Source organism: Capricornis sumatraensis, chromosome 3 (assembly GCF_032405125.1).
Source record: "Capricornis sumatraensis isolate serow.1 chromosome 3, serow.2, whole genome shotgun sequence".
NCBI lineage: Eukaryota > Metazoa > Chordata > Mammalia > Artiodactyla > Bovidae > Capricornis > Capricornis sumatraensis.
The window spans coordinates 20246723-20267419 of NC_091071.1; the positions used below are offsets into that span (position 1 = coordinate 20246723).

The 20697-nt window shown below is 45.4% G+C and overlaps 1 protein-coding gene across 2 annotated transcripts in view; it reads right to left on the reverse strand.

Annotated features, from left to right (window-relative positions):
• The window catches only part of PRKCB (protein kinase C beta), a 374584-nt gene that overhangs the window by 39175 nt on the left and 314712 nt on the right, over positions 1 to 20697 (reverse strand). For both annotated transcript variants that reach the window (XM_068969543.1, XM_068969542.1), the window contains exons 11-13: positions 7600 to 7691; positions 5739 to 5801; positions 58 to 196 (exon numbers count right to left, since the gene is read on the reverse strand). In XM_068969543.1, coding sequence (XP_068825644.1) covers positions 58 to 196; positions 5739 to 5801; positions 7600 to 7691 — 294 coding nt within the window. The remainder of the gene's footprint in view (positions 1 to 57; positions 197 to 5738; positions 5802 to 7599; positions 7692 to 20697) is intronic.

A 20697-nucleotide genomic window follows, 5' to 3' on the forward strand; every position in this document is an offset into this window, starting at 1 on the left:
GCTCAGGGAAGACATCAACACAACACAGACACGCCTGAGGGGTTGGCGTCAGCTCACCTCGGGGGCGATGTAGTCTGGGGTGCCGCAGAAGGTCTTGGTTGTCACCCCGTCCCAGATGTTTTCCTTACACATGCCAAAATCAGCGATCTTGATGTGGCCCTCGGAATCCAGCATCACATTGTCAAGTTTCAGGTCACTGTGGGGACACAGATTCAGGGGCTGAATTAAATGCTGTTTCCTTTGAGTCAACAAACATCCACTTACTACGTGCAGAACGCTTTACCATGCCTGGTGGGGGCACAGCAGTGAGTACAACCCGATCCTCACCCTCCAATAGCTTGTGATCTGGCAGGGAGACACGAGGGGCTGCAGCCCTCTGTGCTTTTCTTTTCCTGCAGTGGCAACTGTGCCAAGTATCTCGGGAGGATGCAATGAGACAGCAACTCTGAGAAGAGCGATCCACAGACAGCTAAATAAAACAGAAGCTTCCTCCATCTGGGCAGAGAATCCACAGAAGTGTCCTTTACCTGGAGGCATCTCTAGAGATGACCTTTGCAACATCAGGATCCCCTACGTTTCATAGGAAGGTTTTATACAAAACTATCATTTAAAAAAAAATCTCTGAAGAGCATGAAGGAAAAAAACCTGATTGAAAGCATCTTATTTACCACCAAGAACCCCACGCTCCCCTAAGCCAGTTCCTAGGTCATGAACCCAGGGGTTTCTACTGACTTCCAATCAAAACATATTTGTTGCACACCTACGTTGCGACAGACACTATTCTTGGAGCAAAGTATATTATGAACAAGATAATCAAGCATCTTGCTCTTATTCAGATTAAATTCTAGTAGAGGGATAAAGTCAATTACCAAGTATTCAAATCTATAAGCAGGCTTATTGTAGCTTCTGATGAATGATATGAAGGAAATAAAAAGAATGATGAGGTGGACAGGAATGGGGGGAGGTTACTATAACAGAGGATCAGGAAGGTATCACCTTCAAAGAGTGATGCCCTAAATGACACGGGCTCCACTCTCATTCTATGTCATCTGTGTTGATGGGGAGAGTTTGATGTTTGGGGACCCTTGCATATTTCCAGCATATCTGATGACTCCAGTAGCATTACACTTTCCTCCTCCCGTAACACTGATTCCAAAGTCATCACTTGGGTGTTTCAGCACCCGTGAGTAGGTATGATCTATGGGCCAGACTTCCTCAATCCCATTAGAAGCCCAACTTCCTCCAAGGTTAAGGGATCTACCGTTCAGTTCAGATCTCTCCCTCAAATCACCTTTGCTGGGTGGTGGACATCTGTGGCTCTGCCTATTCTAGAGTCTTGGGGTGAGAACATCCTAATGTTTCTTTGCAGAAACAGCTTCCCTGATTCTCAAGCCATATGAAGTTGGTGATGCTGAACTTAACTTCTGCTTCCAGGAGTGGTCATGGTTGCCTGTCCTGGCCAGTGGAAATACTCCATCCTGCTAGTCACAGTGGATCACAGTTCCTGGTCACAGTTCAGGACTGGCCATGTGACCCCATATGAGCTGATCAAAGCCTCTGAACATTAACATCAGCCCCAACATTTTTGCTGGCACCCTCAGGAAAGATCTGAATTCTTTTTACAGCAGGATTTCTCTGGTGGTAGAAACTAAGTCTGGTTGTGCAAGGGGTCACCAGGTGGGGGGAAGAAAGCTACTATAGATACAGCAGAACTCAGAGGGAGCAAATAAATGCTCATAACATCATTTGAGCCCCAATCCTAGACTTTTCCGTTATGTCAGCCATGCTGCTGCTGCTGCTAAGTCGCTTCAGTCGTGTCCGACTCTGTGTGATGCCATAGACGGCAGCCCATCAGGCTCCCCCGTCCCTGGGATTCTCCAGGCAAGAACACTGGAGTGGGTTGCCATTTCCTTCTCCAACGCATGAAAGTGAAATGTGAAAGTGAAGTCTCTCAGTTGTGCCTGACTTCGCGACCCCATGGACTGTAGCCTACCAGGCTCCTCCATCCATGGGATTTTCCAGGCAAGAGTACTGGAGTACTTCTTCGATGTCAGCCTTCTCTGATATCAGCCATAACACGTCTCTTTTAATGAAAGTTCGTTTCAATCGAGTTGCTGTCATAATTTTCAACTAAAAGAATACAACCTGAAAATATATGTTGGCATCTCCTATTTGTGTCTGTGAGGTCTCTTCATCCAAGGGGAAGCCCATTTGCACTCCACTGTTTACCAACAGCAGCACCATCCTAGGATCTCTACTGCTGTCCATGGTACTACCCATATCCAACCTTCATGCTTCTCTACAAGCCACAGTGGTCTCTGAAGGCCTGCTTAGAACTTAGAAAAGCTAGACTCGGAAGCAATTAACATACCAGGTCTGCATGTGATTTGATTAACAGAGACCCATGACATTTCCCTCAGCCTGACCACATGCCCCTAAACAGGCAGTTGGGGCAACCCCAAAAGTGATGACATCTCTGTCTATTATAGAAAAGGAGCTTCCAGTGCTAAGAGCCAGCAGGTCATGGGGCTGGAGCAAATGGTCACATAATAATGTTTTGATAGTCCACTCCATTCTTTTGTTTAATGCAATAAATCCTCATCTATGCTTCTAAAGGGGGCTGGCCAGATGTCCTCATGTTCACAAATCCATCAAGAGCAAAATCAATACACATTCCAAGGATGGCAATCTACAAATCAGACACTAAGTTTGGAAGTCTTTCATCTTCCCCTCGCCCAACATCTCCAGCCGTGGTCCTCAGAGGGGACAAATCTACTATGAGTCCTCACCCTCTTTACTTGAGAGCTGTCCAAATATCCAGAGACCCAAACGAAGAAGAAGGGCATTTATAACATTTAAAAGGACTTTGTGTAGATGTGCTCAGTTGCTCAGTCATGTACGACTCCTTGCGACCCTTTGGACTGTAGCCCACCAGGCTCCTCAATCCATGGGATTCTCCAGGCAAGACTACTGGAGTGGGTAGCCATGCCCTCCTCCAGGGGATCTTCTCAAGCCAGAGATCGAACCCGTGTCTCCTGCATTGCAGGTGGATTCTTTACCTGCTGAGCCATCAGGGACGCCCCTAGAAAGACTCTGCCACCATGAAACCAATCTCTGTGAACTTACAAAACCATTTATCTTCTGTCATGTAAATTTTTTGCAGTTTTCATTTGATTATCAATTGCCGTCTCCACCAAAGCTCCTGATTGTGAGCAACAGAAACCAACTCTGACTATTTCAGCCAAAAAAGGAGTTTTTAGAAAGGAATTGGGGGAGCGCTGAGGATCTCCAAGAAGGCTGGCGGAGCAGACTTGGAGGCTCCGCAGCCATGAACAATGACTAACCGGCACAGAGACAACCCGGTGAGGGTGCCCCTGATGCCACCACTGGGTACAGACATTGTCCCTTGTTCCATGAGGCCCTCGTGCTGGACTCTGGGTGCTATTCCTAAGAACCACTTCCCCTCACACCTCTGGGAACTAGACATAGCTGATGACTACGTCCAGTCTCCATCCTACAGGCTCTGCTTCCTGGCCACTAACTTCCAATTCAACGTCTTCGGTGAATGTGACGAGCATCAGAGCCTGAGTTGTGTGTCTGCGCTTCCTATAGGAAGGCTGCAAAAGTATCTGCTGTGTTAAATCATTAGAGGAAGATATGGACTCCATTCCTACCCACAAATGAAAGGGGTTCAGAGGGTGAGTGGCTTAAAAGAATGACAAATATAATGGAGGAGGAAAGGAAGAATGCACAGTTAGGAGAAAAAGCTTTGCATTCAGGCATGGTCTAGCACTTAGAATCTTAATCTTTGGATTTTATGACCTGGACTGATGGATCCCAGATTCCAGTCTAGTTCTCCGATATCTTAGAAACCTTGCCTTGAATCCCAGACCTGTTGGCAAGAACTCAAATCATTTTCTGTCCTGGTTCCTCCCGTGGGACTGAGTTTTCTTCCAATAAACTTATAGTCCCTTAATTTATCTTCTCAGCAATGCTTAAGTGCCTGATTCTATTCTGGTGGAAGCCCATCCCATAGAGGAGTCAGGTTCAAATGTCAGCACGTAAGGAGAAAATCGTGTAGAGTGAACAATTACCCATGATCCCCTGTTCTTTGGTTTAAGCACCAGCTGAAGTCATCAACTTGAATGTAGGGGTCTTCATGTCATATGGAAGATAATGTGTACCTTTCAACACCAGAATTACATTCAGTACAAGATGCTCCCACTATGACAGTCAAAGGGGAAGCTGGGGGAATCAGAGGCTTCATGGGTCCCGTTTCATGCATGCATGATGACACATGTTCATTGAGGGTGAGAATGACTACACTATTTACAGTTGAAATTATTATGGTCACTCGCTGTTTCTATTTCTTTACTGAGATCAGGGCTGTGCCAGGTAAAGCCACTCTGTTTCTTGACTTTCATTCCTCTGTTATCAGGAGCACACAGGCAAAGTGGGGACTCTATGCACTCAGGACCTGCTACCTCAAGGAGTGAAAAAAAGCCCCAGGACTCTGCAGGATTCTGGCAAGGCCCCTCACCTTCCATCCCACCAGGGCCAGCAGCCTCACTTCCACCTTCTGCCTTGAGATCACCAAGCTAATCTCTTTATGCCTTTTATTCCCATGTCCTTCAGTTGCTTTAGGAAGACCAGGCTTCCGAGGGTCTTCCCTAACTCTTCAGACCCCAATCTCATGCTCTCTATGGAATGTCAGGCAAGCACCACCACCCAGCCCACATCAGCCCCCTCTCCTACTTGCTTCCCTCCATAGTACTTCTCACTACAGACAGCATTTTTATGAGTTACGGGATCTGTCTTCCACCACTGGAATCTGAACTCTACAAAGGCTGGCCTTTGTCCGTTTTCTTCACAGTGCATCCCCCCACCTAAAGTAGAGGCCAGTATATGATATGGTGGGCTTTCAAGAAATGTTTATCAAATCAGTGAATCAAATGGACTTTGATGACTCTTCAAGATCTTTTAAACAGACCCTCACTTGGGCCAAGTGTCCTTTGGAAGCCCCATGCCACATGCCAGCCTCCCTTGTACAACAAACCAGCCTGAGCCTGCACTGGAATGCTTGCATCTATGTGGTATAAGGAGAATGATACACCCTGGGCTCACTGACAAATAGCAGCCCCAGGCTCCACAGTCTGCCTTGCATGAGATATAAAGTGGGATGACTCATCCAACTATGATCATACGCTTGCTCCTCCAAAAACGGGCAAATGCCAAGTCCTGAACTTAATCCTGTCTTTCAGGGCAAGCTACTCAGAGATCCATTCCCAAACTGTAGTTACATAGCACAAAAAGAAAGAAAGTGAGAGAGAGAAAGAAGGAAAGAGAAAGAAAGAAATCTGTTTCATAATAATACGATCCAGTACATTCTGCCAGCCAAGTCTTTGCTTGCGTCCCAAATGTGGGGTCCACGGGGAAGAGAAGGATGTGCTGGGTCCCCAGTGGTTAGCCTCCTCCTCTTAGAGCAAATGGTCTCACATCTGAGGCTCCGAACCATCTTTGGAGGCAGACTCCATCAAGATCTTCTATCATCATACAGAGCTGCCCAAACTTTGCCAGGGCAGTGGGCGATGCTGCCTGGCAGAGCACATGCCCAAGTTAGTACTGGAGGATTCCTCCCCCACCATGGATTCTAATTTTAAAAGCAGTTAAAGAAAGAGGCAGGGAAGGGAGGAGCCGAGGGAGCCGAGGAGATGGAAAGTACAGCAGTGTTCGCTTACCGGTAAATGATGCCCTTGCTCTGCAAGAAGAACAGACCGATGGCAATTTCTGCAGCGTAAAATCTGAAATTAAAAAAAAAAAAGCAATGGAGAAATTCAAGGACACCATATGCCCGCAACTCTCAGAATTCAATACAATATTGAACTGAGCATAGGGCATGAATGTCTCACCATGGACGGTCAACCACACAGCTCATAAAACGAAGTATGGGAGTCTGGATGGATGAACAGGGTTTAGAGAGCTATGAGGTTGCTTTAAGGACCAAATAGGGTGGGCAGAGGTTCAGCAACTGTTTAGTGGGGAGGAGGCCACAGGATATGATGAACTGGCTAGAGAAGGATTGTTTCAGATGACAAGTTAAAATATCTCAATGACAACACCTAACATCTGTGGAAGACTTACCATCGACCTCGTATCATTTCAGGTTATTATCTGATTCAGTCTTGACAATAACCTTATAAGGTAGTGGCTCTGTGGTAAAGAATATGCCTGCCAATGCAAGGGACACAGGTTCAATCCCTGGGTTGGGAAGATCCCCTGGAGAAGGAAATGGCAACCCACTCCAGTATTCTTGCCTGGGAAATCCCATGGACAGAGGAGCCAGGTGGGCTACAATCCATGGGGTCACAAAACGTCAGATACAACTGAGTGACTAAAGAGCAACAAGGTGCTACAATTACCTCCCTGTTCCTCAAATGAGGAAACTGAGGCTTAGTGACAGGAAATACCCTGAGCAAGTTACACAGCTAATAAACAGCACAGACAGAATTGGAAACAGCATCTGGCTGAAGTGTTAACTTTTCATTTTCAAAATCTAAGAGAGAGATTTTGGGAGACCCAGAAAGCCCAGTTGTAAAGGCTGGGCAGGGCTTTGGGGAACTCTGTAAAGTGTCCTGACAATGTGTCTCATATGATAACGGAATAAAGGTCAGTGGTCAATTAGATGTTACAAGTCCTTTTACTTCTAAGCAACCCATTAGAATTGTGCCAAGACACACAAATGGCATGACCTGGAAGCAGCGGAATGGTAACCCTCCCAGAATCAGTGCTTGTGACCTGGGCAGGGGGGAAGAAAGGGGGCAAGGCTGAGCTGCATGGCACCAGGAGGCCTCTGCAATGACAGGATGGGGCCCTGGGTGAGCCCTACAGGCTCTCCGGAGGGACAGTAGGAACCCAGCAACCTCCCTAGGAGAGGTTAGCACTGCCGATCCTGTGACTTGCCACACACCCATTCACCAACTGCAGGGAGACCCAGGATGAAATGAGTGTTCCAGACAAAAGAGACCGGCTGCCTTGTGGGCTGAAGGTGATGGAATGGACTCAGCAGGGGAAACAGATTTCCAAAAATCCAGAGTCAGTCTCCCCACTCCAAGAGCCACAGAGTGTAGCCACTATGCAGCTTGAGCTCTCATCTCCCTGGAATGAGGACAGCTAAGAGGGAGCAAGAACGTGAGCAAGGAAGATCTGGGTCAGAATTCTGGGTCTGCCTCACACGAGCTCTGTGACTGTGAGCAAGTCTCTAAACTCTCTGAGCCTGGCACATGGTAAGCTCTTAACCAATATGAGCAAAGGAAAACACAAAGCCTACAGTGACACTCCGCAAGGAATTTTTAGGGCTTTCCTGAAGAGCCAGGGGCTAAACGTGGAGGTCAAGAAATAGCTGTGGTTTTCAAGCTTCCAGCTCTTAGCGGGTGTTAAGCAAGAAACAAATAGCCCATCTCAGCAGAACACCCTCTGTCCCGGCCACGCATTTCTCTTAAACAAGAAGCCCAAGATATTTAAAATTCTTATTTGGCTAAAAACCCAAAGGAACTAACCACCCACTCATTCATCCCAAGGGGAAAGCACAGCGCCACTTACACGGCGTGAGGCTCCTTGAACCGGCCTACTTGCTGGATGTGGTACATGAGGTCACCGCCGTTCACATACTCCATCACGAAGTACAGGCGATCCTGGAAGGAGACAGCAAAGAGCAAAGTCAGCCTTCTGGAGTTTCTTGGGCCCCGGATGGAGAGCAGGTAATAGCTGAGATTTATGATCCAAACCCCAGGACTCAACGACAGGCCAGGTACCTTGATTCCCCAAATGGATTATTTGTGCCATTGGAAGTACACACGAGAACACAGGGAGAACGTGAAACTTCTTAAAAAATCTTTTTGTTTATTTGGCTGTGCTGGTCTTTAGCTGTGGCATGCAAACTCTTAGAGGCAGCATGTGGGATCTAGTTCCCCACTCAGGGATCGAACCCAGGCCCCTCGAATTAAGAGCACAGAGTCTTAGCCACTGGACCACCAGAAAAGTCTCTGAAATTAAAGAAAAAAAGAATAACACTGGGCTTGCCTGGTGATTCAGTAGCAAAGAATCCGTTTGCCAGTGCAGGAGATACAAGTTCGATTCCTGATCCATGAAGATCCCACATGCTGCAGAGCAACTAAGCGCATGCGTCACAACTACCGCGCCTGTACTCTACCGCCCTGGAGCCGCAACAAGAGAGGCCACCGCAACGAGAAGCTCGCACACCGCACCTAGAGAGCAGCCCCCACTCACCGCAACTAGGGGAAAGCCCGTGCAGCAGTGAACACCCAGCACAGTAAAAAAATAATAGTAATAATTAGGAAAAAATTAATAACGCTAAATTTACTCTCGTTTGTACTGGAAAATACAACCAGCACATCAACCTTGTGACTTAATGGCCATCATTTCAGAGAAAGCTAATTTTAATAAAGGGTGAATAATTGTATGACAGGTAATACGCAGCCGTGGGAGCCAGCCTCCATGAGGCGCCGCCTCCGGTGATTTTCACTGCCCGATGTTCACTTCCTGGTGTCGTCCCTTCCCTCTATGAACAGGACTGACCTCTGTAACCAACAGGATACTGTAAAAATCCTGTGTGTGGCTTCCAGGACTGGTGATGTTGTGAAATACGTGTTTGGGTTTTATTTATATGTTGGCTGGGTTGCCAATTTAAAAGGGGGATTTGCTGTCAAAAGTCACGAAGGTATTGTCGGGGGCTGTTAGACCAGGAGCGGAGTTAGTAGAGAAGTAATGTGTAGGGCAAAGGGTCCCTATGAAATCAGTACAGGATTTCAAGTCTCTCTCCATCACTTATTGGCTGTGTAACTGCTGTTACTTAACCTCTCAAACCTCCAGCTTTTTCTCTGCCTGTAAAGTGGACATGCTTCACCTGTCCTATAGAGTAGGTACATATATAAAGCATTCAAACATGAGGAGAAGGGGGTGACAGAGGTTGAGATGATCAGATGGCATCATCAAATCAACGGAAATGAGACTGAACAAACTCCAGAAGATAGTGGAGGGCAGGGAAACCTGGCGTGCTGCAGTCTACGGGGTTGCCAAGAGTCAGACACGATTGAGCAACTGAACAACAATATGATGGTGGCCATACAGCAAAGGTTTAATCTACCATTAAAAAAAAATCTTCCTTACAGTGCACGGAACTTTGTCTTATACATAACAGTCATACGTGCTTTTGTCAAATGTATACTGAGCGTACAATAATTAGGATAACAACCATTCAATAAAGCTACCACCTTGCAAGCACTTGCTATGTGACAAAGCGCTTTATATATTTCATCTCTCTAAAGAATTCAATGTGACAAGGACTACCATTTCTGGCAGGATTTGAAGCTGGGCAGGGTGGTTTCAGAGTCTACACTTGTAACCTCTTATTATACAGCTTCCTGTATAAGGTTCTCACCCAGACATTGCATGGATGTGTGGGTGTGTCCTCCCGTCTGGGAGCTCTCTGTCCAGGGGAGAATATAGAAATCCAGCCATGTGTCAAAAACGCTGGCAAACCACAAGGGAGGGGTATGGGTTAATCAATTATTTTTGAACTATCGTAGGACTTTCTCACCCCGATGCTACTTCACCCTCTCAACATTTCTAATGAGAGACAGAATTATCACTTCTGTTCTCAGTGTCCAAGGCATATGAGATTTGCAAAAAGGTCACTTACAAGTTAGTGGCAGAGTGGAGACAGTCAGCCAGAATTGCCGACACCCAGCCCCTGGTTCTTAGGGGGGGGTTTTGATAGAAAACAAGCCTAAAAATAGCATCTGTCTTTGCTGCACGTTGAAGAGAACCAAAACACTTGCTTTTAAAAATTATTTTTAAAACTAGCAGATGGCATTGGCCAGAGAGAGAGAAGTAAGTGAGGGAGAGATTTCAGGAGCTTGCTTTCTGCTTGGAAGAACTCAACTTGCCCCCCACCCCCCAAACTCATTAGTTAGAATCTCAACATCAGGGAGAGAACTCCAGGGTGGATAATGCCATGTTCTGTGGTCTGTTTCTACCTCGAACTGTATGTGGGGCCCCACTGAGATCTGTCGTCTCTAAACTGTATCGAGTGCGGTGTTGGCACACCGGTGCTTCAGCTATTAAACGTTACGGCTGGCATCTTGCTGTCCTTTCATTTTCCGAGCAAATACTTAATGATGCCCACTCTATGCCAGGCTCTCCTACTGCCAGAAATGCTGCTGTGAATGATCCGCGGTGCCCGACAGTAAGGATTCCCCAGGCAAGTGGGGAGACCAGATAAACTTCCAAATGGCAACGTTTCCTAAAATGGGGAGGGAGATAATTTTAGGTGGGCTATGGATGCATATGGTTTTACCTTTATAGTTCTGTGTTTATTTTGATGCGTACTGTGAAAAAATATCACTAGCACTTGAAGCCCCTGATTTTACAGCTACTGATTTGAAGAGCCGACTCACTGGAAAAGACCCTGATGCTGGGAAAGGCTGAGGGCAGAAGGAGAAGGGGGCGACAGAGGATGAGATGGTTGGATGGCTTCACTGACTCAATGGACATGAGTTTGAGCAAGCTCCAGGAGATGGTGAAGGACAGGGAGGCCTGGGCTGTGCAGTCTATAGGGTCGCAAAAAGTCAGACATGACTGAGTAACTGAACAACACTTCTGGCAAGGGAGAGTAGAATGCACGGAGTTACAAAAGAGGAGATTCAAGCAAGGCAGGGTGGGCCATTCACCCAAATTTCAGTCTTCTCACTTTAAGATCTTTACTGAGTATACCATCTAACTCATTTACTAACATTTACTTATTTTAAAATATTTTTTCATTAACTCACCTTTTTTTTTTCCACTTAAACACAGTTACTTAAAAATTTTAAAACCTCATATCAAATTCACAAATGGAGAGTCACTGTTTCCTCTGTAAAAAAAAAATAAATGCCTACCTGGACTCTGTTGACTGTACACTATAACCAGTCTGCTTTTGGTACATCAGTCCCTTAAATGCCTTATTTTAGAAACAAACGTCCCTGTACCACCAAGTTCATCTCCCACTCCAGAGCAAGGAAGATTAGTTTTGGAAGTTTGGAAAGCACTGCCAAGGGCAACCTAGAGCCCATCTTGAGCAGGGAAGTGAACTTTTTAGAACTTTAACTGAGCATTTATTTTTGTAAGTCACAGTATCAGGAGTTAAAGGAACAAAATTGATACGATGCAAGTCTTGCCTGCAGAGAATTCAGAATCTCAGTTAAGACAAATACATGACTAACTCAAGCCACCATCTAAAGTAAGATGTGTTCAGAGAAACTTCACAACAGGTACAGAGAGCGAGCTCTGGGGACTTCAGCTCATGAAATGGCCTTCAACCAACACCTCCAATTCTAGCATAATTATTACCACCCCCCCATAGATAGCTTGCTCAGGTGTGTGATCCAATGGGCTGTAGCCCACCAGGCTCCTCTGTCTATGGAATCCTCCAGGCAAGAAAGCCAGAATTGGTAGCCATTCCCCTCTTCAGGGGATCTGCCCAACTCAGGGATCGAACCTGGGTAACGTGCATTGCAGGTAGATTCTTTACCATCTGAGCCACCTGGGAGGCCCATTCCCGCCCCCCGCCCCCCATATTGTCCTAAAATTTGACTTTGCTCTCCTACTGTTTCTATAAAATTATTCCAGGGCTTTAAAGATCATTCTCCTAGTCACATGCAGTGGATTTGGATCGGGCCTATCTGCTGGCCTCTCCTACGTGGACATTAGAAAGTAGGTATTGAGTCTGGACTCCAAGTCCAGCTACTTGCTCCTGTTACTTGCTCTGTTTTCCAAAGAGGACTTGTCGCAGCTCAAAACATCAACTCTCACTGCTCTAGGCTGATGAATCTTGACTTCAGTTTCCACCCTCTCCCTTTCTCCTGAGCTCCAGTCGGCTCCAGCTGGCTATAGGACGTTTCTATGTGGGTGTTCCACCGTCAACTCCAATTAAAGGCTCTGAAAGGCAAGCTCACCATCTTTCCCCTCAAACTAGCCAGTCTGCTCAACTTTCAAAGTGTTCCTCCCTAATTGTCCTCGTTATTGTGGTGATTTTTCATTTACACACTGCCCTTGTCCCTGAAGCGTGAAACAACTTCAGTTAATTTTAAATTTCCTTTCCCCATGACCTCTCATGTTCAATCAGTAAATAAATTAAATATCTGTCTGTCACTGCAGCATGCAAAATGGTTGGATAGCATTTCTCAAATTTGGAGTGTGAGTATGAGGATAATGACGGGGGACTTCCCTGGTGGTCCAGTGATTAAGACTCCATGCTCCCAAGGCAGGGGGCCTGGTGGGGAAACTAGATACCACATGCCATAACTAAGACCCAAGGCAGCCAAATAAAAAATAAAATAAAATAATGTCTGGACTGCACGTGCAGAGTTCACCAGGGGGGTCATGGAAAGGGTGGGGCATTTAAAGAGATAATCACTGTTCCTCTAAGTCAGCTGAAAGGAGGATGTGACATGATGCCCATGTAACTGCCAGGAGGACACCTGCCACTTTTAATAAGGTATCCCGGACAGAGAAAATCAGCAATGTGGGCAACTCTAAGCGTGTACCCTCTCTAAGGTGAGTTGCAGTAAGTGTTAATCTATTTAATGATCTTTAGTGATTTGCCAAGCTGGTCAGTGAATCAATCCTGTCTATAAACTGTTCTCTTACTGTAGAGATCCATCTGTTTCTCTCAAGAAGCTGTGCAGTTAAGGGCTCTCGCTGTGGCATGGGCTTGTCTTGAGTGCAAGTCCTAGAGATCCTGCTTACTCTGAGATCTTGCATTAGTTACTTAAACTTCCTCTGCCTCCTTGAAGGGACAGGAACAGCTTCTCCTCCAAAGGGAGTTTGCAAAGATGTAACAGATGATGCACACAGAGTCCACGCAAACTGGTGGAGCCTCATTCATATGAGGGTGTGACACCTTATTTCCTCTGTATTCTGTAGCCTAAGAATCACTATCAGAATCATGCAATCTGATGCTCCTCTAACTGCATTTTCAGCTTTCTAAGCTTTGCACTTCCACATAGAAAACAAAGTTCTCAAGTTCAGTTCAGTCGCTCAGTTGTGTCTGACTCTTTGCAACCCCATGAACTGGGGCTAGGGCCATCTCTCTTCTTCCTTGGAATTCTCTGGACCTTTGATTACTGAATGAATACACAAAGGTCACCATAAAGAGGGTAGAGAGAAGCAGGCTGTGTCCATTCCTACCCATCCCAGCTCTGTATGCCTGGGTTGCATTCCTGGGTCCTTTCTTGCACTCAAGATTCTTGGATGGCTTTAGTTGCCTAAGGCCCAGACACCTATCTCTCCAGCTTCCTCTCCTTGGAGACACTGGATAACCTATTTGTACTGTTAGCAGCAGGCTATGTCCTGCTCCAACCCAATCGATCTCCTTGGACTCAAGATGCTGTCTCCCACCTGACAAGAGCACCAGTTATTCCTTCCCTGTAGACACAACTCCTCTTAAAGTTTCCTACTGAACTAGTAGTCATTTACTAGGTGATTGGACTAGGAATAAAACAACTGACCTATGCTGAACCAATCAGATTCTCTTTCCTGAGTATGAATTGGAATGTGGGAATTTGGTGGACAGGCCAACAGGGGCTAGGGAAGCCATGTTACCATGAGCAGAAACAAAGAAAGCATGGAGAAAGAAACAGAGATTTAGTCTAAAAAGCCTTGAAGTTCTGGATCTTCGTGAGGCTCAGGTCGTTGCCTTTTGGTCGTTTCTTTCTAATATTTTCTTTGAAATATTTGAAAGAAGGGTATTCTATTTCTTGCAACTCAACCATAGAGACTACTGCCAAGAGCTTCCTACAGCAACACCCTTACATTTAACCATATCCTTGGATACTGCTGCCAACCCAAACTTGACCCTGAATTACAAGGACCCCTTAGACACTCTCCGTGCTCAATGGACATGTCATCAGGAGCCAGCTCTACAAGCGGAATCATTCTCATCCCCTTTCGTGTCCCTTTCTGCATTCTGGGTTGACGTCCCTCCCAGCATGCCTTGCAACTGAGTTCTTGCTGGGCCACAACAGCAAATTTGGGGAGGAAGTAACTTCTGTCCTTCAATGACTCATGAAATCTAATTCTATTTAAAAAAAAAAAAGAAGTGCATATGTTCAATTGAAAAGAAAACATTTAAAATAGATGTTTTGCTAAGGAGACTCAACTGCCTGTGCCCACTGGCAGTTGGGAAATTGCATGAATGTGCCGGGCTGACAACTGTCCCTGGGAAACACTGCAAAAAGGCTGGAGGAAATGCAAACCTTTTGTGCCCAGGCAGCCAGGTGCCCCTACAGCACAGCTCAAAGGGGTAGCCTCATTTATTATTTGTTCTGCATTTTGTATACCATCTCTTTTAATCTTCACCTCTTATGTCACTTTAAAGACGATGAAACCAATATTCAGATCTGTTAAGTGAATTCCTGGAAGTCACACAGCCAGGAATCTCAGACCTAGATTTATTTGACTGAGAAGCTCCTACTTATCCCTTTGTACTTCTAGAAAAATTGGCCTAAACCCCATTCTCCTAAGACCAGTTCCTCTAATGAGCAAATCACTAAAAATTCAACCCCCTTCTGATGGTTTCTACATCTGTGTATTGATGCAGAAGCTGAAGTTCCAATACTGTGGCCACCTGATCCAAAGAGCCGACTCATTGGAAAAGACCCTGGTACTGGGAAAGATTGAAGGCAGGAGAAGAGGAAGACAGAGGATGAGATGGTAGGATGACATCGCTAACTCAATGGACAAGAGTTTGAGCAAGCTCCAGGAGATAGAGAAGGACAGGGAAGCCTGGCATGCTATAGTCCATGGGATTGCAAAGATTTGGACATGGCTTAGCGATTGAACAACAATTTCAGTATTAACTTTTGCCACCTTGTGGTACATTCAACACTTTTATTTTATCACAGACTCTCCTGAAATAATATAAATTCAAAATGAAGACAATTACCCACAGGCCCCTCCCTAAATCAAATTAATGTTTTGATTTGTCTATATCTCTGATTCTTTTCCATTTGCAAATCCAATTTTAACACATTTAGAACAATCTCTTAAATAGAATTTGATATCTTACATCTTCTGTTAAATTGAGCCATGCATATTTTTCAAGGATTTAAAAAATCCAGTTGTCTAAGAATACTTCTGATGTAACTTTGCTTTTCTAAACAAGTTTTTTGAAATTAAATTAGCCTCATTTTAAGGATGACAAAAACTGTTTCATACATCGGTGGGGAGTCTTTTTCCCTTTTATCTATTCTGACCACCATCAAGATTCTTTTTCTTTTATTAAGAATCTTTTATCTTCCAAATTCTAAGTCTGTAGCAAGAAAAACATATCAAGTGTGCAGCACGCTACACTAAATCTGTCATTTTTTTTTAAAGGTAGCTGATTCATAAAGGAATTCTGGGTCACAAGATACAAAATGACACTCCACTCGGGCTACACTGGCCTGGTCGCTGCTCCTCAAACACGCCAAGCATGTCCCTGCCTGGGGCGTTTACACTCATTCTTCCTGCTGTCTAGAACATTTTGCCCTGAGATATCCACATCCCTCGCTCCCTCATTTGCTCTGGTCTCTGCTCAAATGTCATCCTTATCAGAAACACCGCCCCGATCATCCAATCAAAAATAGCATCTCTGTCTTCATCCATTATCTCTTGCCCCCTTATTTTTTGTTATTATTATTATCTGTCTCCCCCACTTGAATGTAAATTCCAAAGGAACGGGGGACTTTTATCTCTTCTGTTCATGGATGCATTCTCCCAGTGGTGCAGCTGGGTCCTGACACATTTATGTCAACAAATAAATACTTGTTGACAGAATCAATAAGCATTAGTACCGTCTGCAGACTGGCAGTAATGATCTGACTTCCAGGGCTGCTGGCTTTAGGGATATTGTCTACTCCAGCTCAGGCTCCACCTCCAGAGCACCAGTCTGGGGTCAGGGGAGATGTAGTTCCAGAAGGTGACGACGACCACCTTCCTGGGCTTTCCCGCTCACCTGAGCTGGGCTGATAATGCTCTGTCTCACCTATATGCACGGCTCCCTAAATCTGAAAATCACTCCGACCATAAAGTCTTTCCAATCATCATAATATCCTTCTGAGACAAGTGGGTGATGCTTTCCTAGTGAAATGAACACCTGAAGGGGCATTAGGTCACCTGCCACTCACCGACAGTGTCAAAAATCAAAGTCAAAGTGTTAGTCACTCAATTGTGTTCACCTCTCTGTGACCCCATGGATGGAAGCCCGCCAGGCTCCTCTGTCTGTGGAAGAATACTGGAGTGGGTTGCATTCCCTTCTCCAGGGGACCTTCCCGACCCAGGGATCAAATCCAGGTCTTCTGCACTGCAGGCAGATTCTTTACCATCTGAGCCACCACGGAAACTGTCACTTACAGTGTAAGCTGAGCCATTGCAAATTCCTGAGGGTTGGCTTCCTTTGAGGACGCGTGAACAGTAGTATGTGCTTTTGGTGCCTTTGTTAAAAGCAGGCATGATCATGACAGTGAAGATAATTTATAAGCTAGAAAAAGGAATCTGGACGTAAGATGGAAGCAAGCTAGCAAGGCTTCAAGGTTGAGGGTTCTAGAGTCCTACAGAGCAAATCCCAGCCCCCCCGTCCCCTTTTCACAGATGAGGGCACTGTGAATGGCAACTGGGAATTGCCATTCCCCCACTCCCACGTGGCATTGCTCAAGTTACTTCTCAGAATACCAGCACCCTTATCTCTACACTGGGGGCAGTTCCAGGGCTCACCTAGGGTGGTGTCAGGAGGATAAAATGAGAGGTTATCTGTAGAGTGTTGAGTACAGAGTATGACACTCGCCGAACACTAATGCCAGCTGCCGCTTTTTATTGTTTTTGTCTGTTAAGCCCATTTTGGTAGCAACTCAACATAATCTATTAGGAAAAACTTGGGTTCTGGGTTCAGCAGTGCTGTGTCGAGGGCAAACTACCCTCCATGTCCCAGATCCTCAATCCTTTCATCTCCAAGGTGGGATGTCAGATAAATCCTTCCACCACAAGATTCTCTGTGAGGCTGGAATGAAGCAGAGTATTCACTGGTCCACACGATGGCAGATGCTCAGATGGAGAGTCAGGTTCAGTCCAGGGAGGGAGAGGGGTGGAAAGAGGAGGGGTGCAGTAGGGGTGACATTTTATGGAGTAGGTGAGGGATGTGGTCGGGGCCCCGCTAAAGCTCAGAGACAGGCTGGCTGCCGGCAGTTCCACCCCAGGTGAGTCAGATGAAATGGGAATCGGGGAACATGCACTCAGAAGATCTCACCCTGTAGTGATGAAGTGTAAAGCCCCTTGGAGCCTGGCTGCCTGGCTTCCAATCCTGGCCCTGAAATGTACGAGCTATTACGTACGGCTTTAGTGCCCTCATCTGTGAAATGGGGGTGATGCTGGGACCCATCCAGGGGTCATCATCCATGTGGCTTAAGATGGCTGGACCTGTGTCTCACATATTGTAGGCATCATTCTTGTTGTTTAGTCTCTAGGTCATGTCCAACATTTCTGCAACACCATAGACTGTAGCCTGCCAAGCTCCTCTGCCCAGGGAATTTCCCAAGCAAGAATACTGGAGTCGGTTGCCATTTCCTTCTCCAGGGGATCTTCCCAGACCAGGGATCAAACCCGAGTCTCCTGCTTGGCAGGCAGATTTTTTATTTTTTTAAACCACTGAGTGACCAGGAAGCCCTATTGCATTATCAAATCTCTGAAATAACTTCTGTGCAGAGTACATCATGAGAAACACTGGGCTGGAAGAAGCACAAGCTGGAATCAAGATTGCCAGGAGAAATATCAATAACCTCAGATATGCAGATGACACCATCCTTATGGCAGAAAGTGAAGAGGAATTAAAAAGCCTCTTGATGAAAGTGAAAGAGGAGAGTGAAAAAGTTGGCTTAAAGCTCAACATTCAGAAAACAAAGATCATGGCATCTGGTCCCATCACTTCATGGGGAATAGATGGGGAAACAGTGGAAACAGTGGCAGACTTTATTTTGGGGGGCTCCAAAATCACTGCAGATGATGATTGCAGCCATGAAATTAAAAGACGCTTACTCCTTGGAAGGAAAGTTATGACCAACCTAGATAGCATATTAAAGAGCAGAGACATTACTTTGCCAACAAAGATCCATCTAGTTAAGGCTATGGTTTTTCCTGTGGTCATGTATGGATATGAGAGTTGGACTGTGAAGAAAGCTGAGCACCAAAGAATTGATGCTTTTGAACTGTGGTGTTGGGGAAGACTCCTGAGAGTCCCTTGGACTGCAAGGAGATCCAACCAGTCCATCCTAAAGGAGATCAGTCCTGGGTGTTCACTGGAAGGACTGATGCTGAAGCTGAAACTCCAGTACTTTAGCCACCTCATGCAAAGAGTTGACTCATTGGAAAAGACTCTGATGCTGGGAGGGTTTGGGGGCAGGAGGAAAAGAGGTCGACAGAGGATGAGATGGCTGGATGGCATAGCCGACTCGATGGACGTAGGTTTGGGTGAACTCCGGGAGTTGGTGATGGACAGGGAGGCCTGGCATGCTGCGATTCACAACTGAGGGACTGAACTGAACTGAAACTTAAAATACAAGCGCTTAGACAACGGAAAAAGTAAAGAAAAGCATTTCAGTGGGGGCCTTTCACTCAATAAGCATCTGCTGAGTGATGTGGTGTTGGATGTGAGATAGGAGAAGTCTTGGCTTTCCTCTCTGCTGACCCTGCTCAGCCCCCAAGGGCTTTCCACTCAGCTGGCAGGAAATGCATCTCCCTGACCCAGGCATAACTCTGCTACTTAAAGTTACAGTACTTCTGTTTGTTTATTTTGTTTTTTAAATTTTGGCCACCACACAAGGCATGTGAGAAGTTACATTTTTTTTTTCCTGCAAATACAGACGGGATAACGATTTCATCTGATCCTCACCAACCAGAAAGCAACCAGTTCCATCCCCAGCCTTGCTGGATGGGGCCAGTCTTCAAGAGGAGGCCTTTCTCCCCACACAAGACTCCAATCTACTCAATTCTCTTCCCTGTTAATCGCTCTTCCCTGGCAGGTGACGGCTCGTGGAGGGGACCGAGGATGTTGCACCATTTCCATGCATGCCCAGGCCCTAGTCCTCAGTTCCAGAAAGCATACCGAAATTCAAGACTCAACGTTAAAAGAAGAGCCTCAAATCCACTCTATCATGTTTAAAACAGTAAATTACAAATGAAGATACTTTACTTATGAGTATTAGTCACCAACGACCAATTTCCCCCAATCTCAACACATCCAACTGAAATTGAAAACTGCTGCTCCAAGATAGCCCAGACTCTTCCTTGAGAACAAGGTCTCCTCCTTAGTCTATTTACCACTGAAACTGTCCTTCATCTGGTGATCTCCACAAGTCAATTTAGGAACTGCCAATAAAAGAGAAGATGTGGGAATGAGGGAGTCTAGAGGTCTAAGGGTCTAGTCGTGACTTGAATACCTCCAGGCTTTAACTCCCCAAGGTAACATTAGAGATTTGGACTTGTAAGATGTATGCCCTTCTCCTTCTCTGCCAAGTCTCATGTGATGTGAATTGTTCCTCACTTAACATTTTTCTTTACAAAGACTCTATTAAGCAAACTTGAGTCACCTTTGGGGCATAACAGTGAACCAATTCATGAAAACTGTTAAGTAACAGAAAACTCTCATCTATCTATCCTGATTTCTGGATGAACTGTATCACCAGGGGACAAAGAAACAGGTGAGAGAAGTCTTTCTTTATAAAAGCATCCAACTAATAAAGAAAAAGAAATGATAGAATTAGGAAATCACCACCTCACAGTCCTTTATGAATTCATGGACCCAGACACAGAGCACCTCTGGTTGCCAACATACAAAAAGAGAGGCAACTGGACATTATGTGCCTTTGGATTAAAAAAAAAAAAAAAAAAACCAGCCACCTGGTCTTACCAAAGGGATCAGACTTGAGTCTGGTCAAACCTCTAGGTTCAGATACCAATTTTCAAAAAACGGGGGACAGAGGAAACAGATACGGTGGCCCTCAGACAGCAATCAGAAAAATTCAGACTGTGAAAATGTTATGGGTCAGACAGCCCAGGCTCTTTAGCAAGTAAAAAAAAGGATGGAAGGAATGGAGAAGGAAATCATTATATTAACGACACATTAAATTTCTACAAAGTGGAAACAGTAAACTATCTTATCAAGGGATGATAAAACAAGTGGTAAAACTGTAGAGACAGGCAAAGAAGTCAAGCTACCATTTGAGGGGAGATGGCGATTAGGACACAGAGAAACCTCCGGAGTGGCTGCCAAAGTTCTTTCTTGACCTGGATGGTGGTATAAGGCGCTTACCTCTGTAAAAACTCATTATTAAAGCACTCATTGTGTGTAGTTTCTTTATATTTGTCTTATAATATCTCAAAATTTAAAAATTAAAAGACTTTATAGTGCTGTCTTAAATGAAAGAAATCTGTAAAAAATATATAAAATAAAAGCAAAACAATGACTTAGAAACTGCTATTTAGGGATTTTCCCGGTGGTCCTGTGGCTATGACTCCATCCTTCCAAAGCAGGGAGTCCAGGTTCGGTCCCTGGTCAGGGAACTAGATCCCACATTCCGTAACTAAGAGTTCCACGCCGCAACTAAAGATCCC